The sequence below is a fragment of the Gallinula chloropus genome (assembly GCF_964237585.1).
Source record: "Gallinula chloropus genome assembly, chromosome: 3".
Lineage (NCBI taxonomy): Eukaryota > Metazoa > Chordata > Aves > Gruiformes > Rallidae > Gallinula > Gallinula chloropus.
The window spans coordinates 28,627,250-28,636,971 of record NC_140087.1 but is presented as its reverse complement, the minus strand read 5'-3'; the positions used below and the strand labels follow the sequence as shown (position 1 = coordinate 28,636,971).

The window sequence follows — 9,722 nt, the reverse complement described above, 5'->3', positions numbered from 1 at the left end:
AGATGGCAAAAGGAATTTCAACATTATTTGCGATCTAAAAAATTGAACCGTCGTTGTTGCTTTGTGTTGTGCTTCCCTTGCACAGACTGCAGTGCCTTCTGTCTGCTTTAGGGTGTGGCATCTGCCATTGGGGAGGAAAAACTGGCATGTGTTGCCTTTTATAGCAGACTGATTTCATTGTGCTGAGGGCCTCTATTTTATAGCCTCTTCGTTCCAATCTTGTAGCCGAGTTGCTGAAACGAATGGGAGGAAAAGGAGTTAGTAGTATAAACTCTGCGATTTAAAGCCTTTCATCCTTTCATTTTCTTTCCTGGGGAAAAAAAAAAAAACATTTCGAAGTAATTCCACATTAAACTTTGCGGGTTAATTTTCCTGATCAGGAGGAGTTGCAGAGCGTGTCAGGAGGTACCACGATCCACAGCCGAGGCGCTATCAGGACATCTTACCAGAGTTTCAATATATATATATTTTTGCTTGAATATAAATGTCTTCGAGTATAAATGTGTAATTGATTTTATATTTTATTTTAGAGTACACATGTAAATAAATACACACAAGTAGACATCTATATTTATATTTGCATATGAAAGACTTCAAAAAATCAACTTACGTTGTTTAATGTGTATAATTAGCTTGCATTTGAATATAGAAAAGAAGAAAATCCAGGAGAAAATGTCAAAAAGGCTCACTAACAAAGATGTAGTATTCTCTTGGCAAAAGCTGATGAATGATTTGGCACGAATTCATCTTACAGTTCTGTTATTCTCTCTCCTACAAAGATGATATACCCCTTTCTAGCAGTTTGCATAGAATTGCAATTTGTTGTTGTTACAGACTGTAATGACCCTTGGGTACGCACCTGATTCCCCCCACTAGAATTACTCACCATTTTTTTTCATGCTCTCTGTTTTTCTACCAGCCATATAACATTTTTGCACTTGCAGAAAAAAAGGAAAAAAAAGTACACCACCCCCCACCAAAAAAAAAAAAAAAAAAGAACATTACGATTGTAACGGAAGTATCAGCAAGATGTACATGATTGGAACAGAGAGACTTTTCGAAACTAAATCCATAATGGAAATCAGAGTATTTCTGACTTTTCAGACAGAACTAAAATTAATAGACGCTGGGATCACACTGTTCATACATTTATCAGTAATCTTTGCATGTAATTCAACGTTATAGCATGAAGCGCCTGCTCTTTAATGTTTTCACAGAGGATTCAAAAAAGCCTACCTACTCGTGACAGCATCCTTCTTGATGCGCTCTGTGTTCCTCTGCCATCATTATCGAATCTCCTATTTATCCATTTTGAAATTCGAAAACGTGCTTAAACGGAGTGCATAAATGTATCAAACCAGCGTGGCTGAGACCCTCACGATACTGAAAACCTCCGCTGATATCCCAGTTTGCTGTATTCATAGCCAAGCATTACCTCTCCCAAATGCTTTTATTAGTTGGATGTACAGTGCGACTATTACCTTTTCTTATACCGTGGTATCATTTGTATTTAAGAGTTACAAAAAACACCCTTCAACCCCTTCAGAAAGATGGTTGGAAAATGTAGGTCAGCGGCAGCAGCTTTCCATGTGGAGCAAGAGTCGCTTGGATTACGTACTTTGGGTTCTGCATTACGAGGTTCTCACCAGTGTCTTGTGTGTGTACTGGAAATCGCATTGTTTAGGGAAACAATTGGGAGGCTGAAAATGTCTCTCGCTCTCCTTGATCAACTCCTGTTGATCTGAAAGTCAGCAAGCCCGCAGGACATGCTGACAGCAGCCCTGCATGGATGTGAAAGCATCACCAGTGCACATGACCGTTAGGGTTTGGAGACAGATGGACAACGTGGACAACCGCAAGGATGCCACCGCTGCAGAATTTTAGGTTAGGTTTCACCGCCGCCTGCGCACACCGTACAAGTCCTCGGGGGTGTGTGCGTGGAAAAGCGGTGCGTTATTTTCCCGTGGAAGAGCAAAGGTTTCCCTGCCCTCCCAACACGAGGAGAAGCCTCCTAAGCGCTACACGCGGGGCTGGGGAGAGCAGCGGGTGGTCCCCGAAAGTTTGACCGAGCCTTCTGCTACGGCACATCTGCACACGGGGCACCGCGTTCGCGGCTGCCCCCTCGCCTCCCTTCCCGCCGCAGCGGCCCGCGCGGGGCAGCGCCGCCGGCGGCGCCCCCGGACCCGCACCGGCGGGGGCCGGCCCGGCTCGTCGTGGTGTCGCGCGTGTGTCCCGTTCCCCCACCCTCCCCGCCCTCCGCGGCGTTAGGCGGCCCGTGGCGCCCGGCGGGGCCCGGCTCGACCCTTCGCCCTCGCAGAGAACCCCCCGCGCCCGCTGGGCGTTGGGCCGCCTCCACCGCGGAGCGTGGAGGGTGCCCCGCGCCGGCCGCGCCCCTCGGCGCGCACGCGAGCGGGACCCGAGTAAGAGCAGGGGCACCCGAGGGGGCCGCGCCCCCCCTCCGAGTCCGCCGCGCCGCTGCCGGCGTCGGGGAGCGGGAGCCGGAGCCGTGAGGAGTCCAGTCCGCGTTTTGCGAGTGCGCGGGAGCGATCGGGGCGGAGGGGGCGATGGCTGCCGGCGCTGGCTCGCTCGCTCGCTCATGCCATGCTGGGCCAGCGCGGCTCCGCCAGACGTGTGTTTACCCATATCCGGGTTAGAGAGGAAAGGAGGAAAAAAAAAAAAAAAAAAAAAAAGTTTCATTTAAACCTGAACAAAAAACTTTCAACATGAAATCACACAGCAGGAACAGGCACAGACCGTAAGGCGTTCTTACCATTTCTAATCTCAATCACGGACTCGGGGAGGGAAATTTCTGTAATTTGGTGCGTGCGGAGCGGTCCGCAGGGGATACTCTTGGCTCAGTCAAGTCCCTTCCCCGGCCGCTTCACTTTCTGCCCCTCTCCTCTCCCTCCCCCCACCCTGCTCGCCCTCCTTTTTTGAGGGTCGATTTTTTCTTTTTTTTTTCTTTTTTTCTCTTTTTTTTTTTTCCTTTTTGGTAGTTCCTATTATCAGTACTAATTTCTCCGGACTCGCAATGTTGCGATGATCATGGCCGCGCAAGTCGCAGCGGCTCCGGCGGGTGCGAACAACAGCAAGGGCAAAGCCCCGAGCCTGCCGAGCGGCCTGGGCCCGGAGCGGGGCCCGGGGGGGGCCGGGGCCGCCGCCGCCGCCGCCGCGGGGGCTCCCGGGCCGGGCCCCGCGCTGGGGGTCGGAGAGGGGAGTCCGGCCGGCGGCAGCAGCAGCAGCAGCGTGAATAATGTAGATCACCATCTCCTCCACCACCACAGCGACCCGCTGAACATGGCCAATAACGCGGCTCCCGCCGCTGCCGCCGGTAACAACAACAACAACGCCAGCGGCGGCTCCTCCTCGGAGCCGGCTCTGAAGGAAGGTGGAAGCTCCTCGGCGTTATCTTCATCTTCTTCGTCTTCTTCCTCCTCCTCCTCCTCCTCCTCCAACCCGGGCTCGGCCATGGAGACGGGGCTGCTCCCCAACCACAAGCTGAAGAGCGTCGGAGGCGATCACCCCGCCGCGCCGCCCCACCACCACCATGCCCACCACCCGCATCACCATGCCCACCACCACCATGCCCACCACCCGCACCACCACCACCATGCACTACAGCAGCAGCTAAATCAATTCCCGCCGCCGCCGCCGCAGCAGCCGCCGCCTCAGCACCATCCCGTGCAGAATAACAACAGCAGCCTCGGCGGCGGCGGCAGCGGCAGCAACAACAACGGCGGTGGCGGTGGCGGCGCTGCTCAGCCCAGTGCAGACATGGAGCAGCAGCAACATGGAGGAAAAGACAGTGTTTTGGGCGCTCAGGCCGAGCCCCCCCAGCAGCCGCAGCAAATGCTGAATAAAGGCGCCGACGAGGAGGAGATGCCCGGCAAGATGGGCGAGCCCATCGGCGGCCGCTACGATCACCCCGGCTTGGGACCCCTGGGCGGACAGCAGCAGCCCCAGCAGCCGCCCCCGAGCGCTGGGAGCGGCGGCGGCGGCCTCGGCGGCGGCGGCGGCGGCGGGAGCGGGGGAGGCGGCGGCGGCCCCTCCGCGGTGGGTGTCTCGGAGTTCAATAGCTATTATGGCAACGCTGCCCCTGCCCCTGCCAGCAGCGCTACGGCGAGCCGCGCCGGGCCTTGCTTTGATCAACATGGCGGACAACAAAGCCCCGGGATGGGGATAATGCACCCCACGGCGGCCCCCAACAGCATGGACCCCCTGCAAAACTCCCACGAAGGTTACCCCAACAGCCAGTACAACCACTACCCGGGCTACGGCCGCGGCCCCGGCGGCGGCGCGGGCGGCGGCGGCGGCGCGGGAGCCGTGGCGGCGGCGGCGGCGGCCGCCGGGGCAGGCGGCGGCGGCTACGGGGGCTCCGCGGCGGGCTACGGGGTGCTGAGCTCCCCGCGGCAGCCGGGCGGCGGCATGATGATGGGCCCCGGCGGCGGGGCCGGCCTCGGCAAGGCTGCTGCCGGCGCGGCGGCGGCGGCCGGCGGCTTCTCGCGGTTCTCCGGGCAGAACCAGCACCCGTCCGGGGCCACCCCTACCTTGAACCAGCTGCTCACGTCCCCCAGCCCCATGATGCGGAGCTATGGCAGCAGCTACCCCGACTACAGCAGCCCCAGCGCCCCGCCGCCGCAGCCCCAGCCCCAGGCAGCGGCGGCCGCCCCGGGAAGCCAGCAAGCAGCGGCGGGCATGGGCATGGGCAAGGACATGGGCGCCCAGTACGGAGCGGCAAACCCGGCCTGGGCAGCGGCACAACAAAGGAATCACCCGGCGATGAGCCCTGGGAACACCGGGCAGGCCATCAGCAGGACGCAGGTAACCCCCCGCGCTCCATTAATGACGGCTCCCCGCCTCCGTGCCACTAGTGTCGAGGTCTTAGTTTCTTTATAATTCACTTTTCTCTCCAAACCCCTCTCTCTTTTTTTTTCCTTTTCTTTCTTTTCTTTCTTTTTTTTTCCTTCTTTTTTTTTTTTTGTTTCATCTTCCCCCTCCGGCCCAGTTCTGCTCCTCGCTGCCTCCGTAACAGGGGTGAGCAGCGAGCGCACAATGCGCGGCCGCGCTGGGGTTGGAGGCACCGGAGTGCGGCGATCGCTGCCGAAACGCGCTTGTTCTCAGACCCAATTAATATTTCCCCCCTACACACACACACACACTTTGAAACAGGGACGGAAAGACGCAGGGCCCGGAGGACAGGCGGCTTGGGACGGGGGCGCGGGGGGGGCCGATTTTGTAACCGGAGTGTCGGACCCGGGGGGCTCCCGGGGGACAGCCTCCATTATCTTCCACCGGGCGCATTATTTTGGGGGTTTTCTTTTCTGTTTAACCGGGGTTTGTGGGGTTTTTGTTTGGTTTTTGGGGGGTGTGGGGGGGCTAAGGTGTCGGTGCGGTGTTTTATTTTATTTTAATTTATTTTTTTAACCGGGCGAGTTGCGCCGCTGCGCGCTCCTGCCGAACGAGTTTGTCGCTGCCGGAGTTACCGCAGTGAGATACGCGGAGCGCGGCCGGGCTCCTTTCCTCCCCCCCACCCCCTCCCACAGTGGGAAGAGCGCGCGTGTGCGTGGCGTGTGCGCGCGCGTGTGCGCCCGCGCCTCGGTCCGCGCGGCGCGGGCCGGGGCGCGTGGGGTGCCTCGGTCCGGTGACCTTAAGGGGACTTGCCCACCGGCGGAAGCGCGCGTGGGTGCGCGCGCGCACAGCGACGTTTCTCTTCCCAAAGACACGCGGAAATCCAAGCCGGGGGGAGGGGGGTGTGGGTGTGAAGGAAAAAACCCAACAGAACGAAAAGAATAAAGGAAAGGGGGTGTGTGTGGGGGGGGAGAACCCAAAGCGAAAAGTCCTTGGCGTCAGCGAAGGGGCTCGGGCACCCGGCCGGCCGCCACCCCCGGCCGTACCCCCTTGCCCTGGCCCGGTAACTCCGCCGATCGATCGATCGATCAAATCAATCGATCGATAGATGGGCGCGATGATCGCGGGGCCGCGGCGCAGCGCCTTTCCGGGGCGGGCGCGTCGGTGCGGCGCGGTGCCGTGCGGCGCGGTGTGCCCGGCGGGCCGCGCCTGGCCGGGGAGGCCGTGCCCCGCTGGAAGGCCGGCGCCGAGGAGCGGCCGGGTCTCTCCTCCGCCAGGTTCGGAATTTGAATTGTGGAGGTAAACTGGCTGCAACCGTCTCCAGACAGCTGCCTCCGAGTTGACATCTAATCTGCCATCTGATTGGCTCCCCGCTCGCCATTGGGCACCTCGCGCCGCTGATGTAAATAGAAGTGCTGAGCGGCGCAGTCACAGAAACCCCCGCCACAAATAACACCCGGCAGTCGCGCCGGCGGGGCGAGGTGACGCGGGCGGGGAGAGGCGCACACGCGCGGCCTCGGCATCGGCACCGGCCGCGCTGAAAGGCCGGGGGCACCTTTCCCCCTCCCCGACACCCCGCTCCCGCCCCCCGCTCAGTTCGGTCGCATGGCGTGGGGGTTCTGGGCGACGCTTTGCTTACTTATTTTATTCCGTCTTAATTATTACTACTATTTTTTTTTTTTAAATTAGCTTTTTAATTGCGCGTTAGTCGGAGGCGGTAGGGGAGCGCGTTGCGGTGGCAGCGCGGGGACCAGGACTCGGGATTCCAAGTTGCGCTCCGAAAACCCTCCTGTAACGCTGCCGCTGACGGACGTTACTGGGCTTTTGCCTGAAAAAAAAACCCCACAAAAAAAACCCAAATCCTAATTTAATTACGCTTCCATCAGCTTGATGCCTGCCTAACCTGTGCACGCCTCCGAAAGGAACCCCTGGTTCGCACGTAGCTGCTGTAGGTGGGCGAACGCCGTGCGCTGTGCGAGGAAGGGCAGGAGGAGCCGTTCTCTCAGAGGTCGCATTCCATCTCGGCAGCGAATCCAGATATTCGGGGGACTTTCGCGTCTGAATCGTGGCTAGGATGCTTCAGGAAGCATCGGGAGTTGTTGATCTCATTATTTTTTTTGTGAGATTAGGCTTGAATTCTCAGTAGGGAAGTGTCAGATGGAGTGGTGCGTTAGAATTTCATGGGTTTCTTTTCCCTTCAACGAGATCTTTCTGTTAGGAACTGTTAAATCTTTTAATAGCTTTTAACGAGGACTGGCAGGAACAAATGCAGGTGTATGCTTTTGGGGTCCTCAAGCAACTGGATCTTTTCATAAAGTAATGAACAGGACCCGGAGAAAACATCGCTTAGTATTGTGAACGGCATATTAATCCTGACAAAAAAATAACAGAAACCCAGGATGGGCTGGCTGTGTGTGTGTTTGTCTACTTCCAACAGACCATTCCTGTCACGTTTTTAAATTTTACTCCATTTTCTTTCTGTTTCATTCAGGGAAACATAATTTTTTTTAATTTTATTTTTATTTTTTTGGTGAGTGTTAATTTTTCCTTTTTTAAAATTTGCACTGGTAAAAGGGTCACTAAAAGCCATAAGGTAGTCATAAGGACCTCATATGCATAGTGTTTTGTAATTAATTTAAAAATATTTGCATTGGCTGCTTGTCTTTAAGCACAGGTACTTCAGAATTTATGGCTTTAAAAGATTGGAAAATTGTCATCTGATAGAAGTAGTACATGTTGGTTCAGAGTTCTATTTCTTCAAGGCAGAAATTGTTTCAAGTATTTTATTTTTATTGGAGGAGTGAGAGTAAATTCATTATGTCCTCAGTATGACCCTTAGAAATACTTCCTTATATTTATCAGTTTACATCCTCTCTCACAGATTTTTTTTTTTTTTAACAGTAAGAATTAGGATGCTGCTTAGAAAGAATAGTCTGGCAAGGGCACAATTTCTTTGATTATATTTTCCCCCTCAAAATAACTGTTGCAGAGGCAGTTCGTCAGTGTTCTTTATACAACAGTTTTTCCATCTAACCAGTAAGTGATGGACATAAGAAATTGTCTTAGATTTGAAATTAGTATTTGTTAATGTATGAAATAGGTCGTGCCAAATAAAAAAAATAAATACTTGCTATTAGCTTGCAGAACACAGATTATTTTTGTACAGTGTTTTTTTTTGTCAGCTCCAAGTGTAATGTTGTATCATTAAGTAGAGAAATTGATTGCTTTTTGAAAGAGAAAAACAGAATACTCAGCCCAGCGTTGGAACAGAAGGCTTCTCTTTATTTATTTATATATTTTTAAAATCAGCTGTGTGTACACTCTCAACATGTGTATACCCACATCAGAATACCCTGGCTTGTCATGTGCCTTTGCGAAGCAGATGATGATTGGCCCCTACGCCTGTAAGAAACTATTGTGCCGGGAGCGGAGGAGAAGGACGGTCAGTCAGTAGCCTACGACATCCACCCCAGACCCTTGCTCAGGAGAGTCTCGCCTCAGCGCGGGTAATTCCTCTAGTCTGCCGAACTGTGGCGTCCCGCTCTGAACCGACTCCTCTGCTTGTCCAGACTATTAAATTGCTTAAGAAAATTTTGCTTCCATTTCATTTAATTGCCTTACCCAGTCGTGAGACGAGATGTGAGCTCGGCAAGGAGACCTCTGGTTTCTGAAGACGCGCACGTTTTCCAAAGCAGATGGATATTGCTCGTGCGGATACATAGATTGGATTGTGGAGGAGTGGTGTGATGCCAGTACCAGTACCTTGTCATTCAGTTATTTTGATTATTGATTAATTCCTTGGCAGTGTACAGATATTTAGAGTCCTGTGGCTCGTTTTAGCCTTCACTTCTGATTTGCACTGCAGTATCGTAGCACATTAGCTGTGTGTGCATCTTGTGTGTCTTTCTCCTTTGTGCACGTGTGTAAGATTTACATACCCCTACACAGAGCAAGAGAACCGGGGTCTTTTCAGGTACCTGTATAGCATGAGATACATAGCAAGTGTTAGGACAAAAAAAAATCCGCTGAGCTGCTCTGTGTTTGTGTGTGTTTGTCAGTCGTCTGTTTTGCAGCAGAAAAACTCTGAATATGCAACTCTCTTTATGCCAAAGAGATTGCCTGTATTGGGAGTTCTGGCTAAGCCAGGGCTACAGAATCTTGTCCTGTGCCTGAAGGCCATTAAACAGCTGTTAGTGTGGTGAATAGATTCTTGATGTCTCCATGGGAGAATAAAATATATTTTTCCCTGTGCATTTTCGAATAAACAGTTTAGTATTCACATAGCTTCTATTTAGAAGTAGCAAATAGCAATATTCTCAGTTAGGAGCATCTATATATATATTACGACCATATATTTGACACTTTGTGGTTTGGTGTTCAGTTATTGGTTTCTGTAGTAGTGTTTATGCCTACATGCTGAACAGCAGGACCCTGTGTACGAGATACAATAAAGAAAGAGAGATGCAAACCTGTCTAGTGTATCACTGCCTCCATCGTGTAACGATTCTGCAACCGAGCAGTCGATCACTGTCTTCTTGACGTTCCGATTTAAATCGGTGGGGATGCAAACTCAGGCATTTAATCCATGGCTACTTAGATAATGTAACGTAGAGTTTTTGAAATTACTAAGCAGGGTCTGTTAGGCGATGCTGTTGCATTTTGAAATAGTATCTTAGTTAAAACTAGATTATATCTGTGCAATGAAAACAAGTTTCAATAGCTGCTGATAGGTCTTTCTTACTCTTTAGCACCTGAAATATTTTACCACCGGGGTTTTGAAATTCTGGTCGTTAAGGTGCTGATGGCGGTCGTTTATTTATCCTCTGTCCTTAGGATTGTACCTGTGTCCTGACTAGTTACATTCCAGTACTTTT

At 52.8% G+C, this 9,722-nt stretch overlaps 1 protein-coding gene across 8 annotated transcripts in view; it reads left to right on the top strand.

The window, feature by feature from the left end:
- The first annotated feature begins 3,024 nt into the window (after positions 1-3,024).
- Positions 3,025-9,722, top strand: part of ARID1B (AT-rich interaction domain 1B) — a 327,980-nt gene continuing 321,282 nt past the window's right edge. For 5 of the 8 annotated variants that reach the window (XM_084262562.1, XM_084262563.1, XM_084262561.1 and 2 more), the window contains exon 1: positions 3,025-4,821. In XM_084262562.1, coding sequence (XP_084118688.1) covers positions 3,040-4,821 — 1,782 coding nt within the window. In that variant the 5' untranslated portion in view covers positions 3,025-3,039. The remainder of the gene's footprint in view (positions 4,822-9,722) is intronic. The other 3 variants (XM_084262566.1, XM_084262564.1, XM_084262565.1) reach the window with 1 other exon arrangement.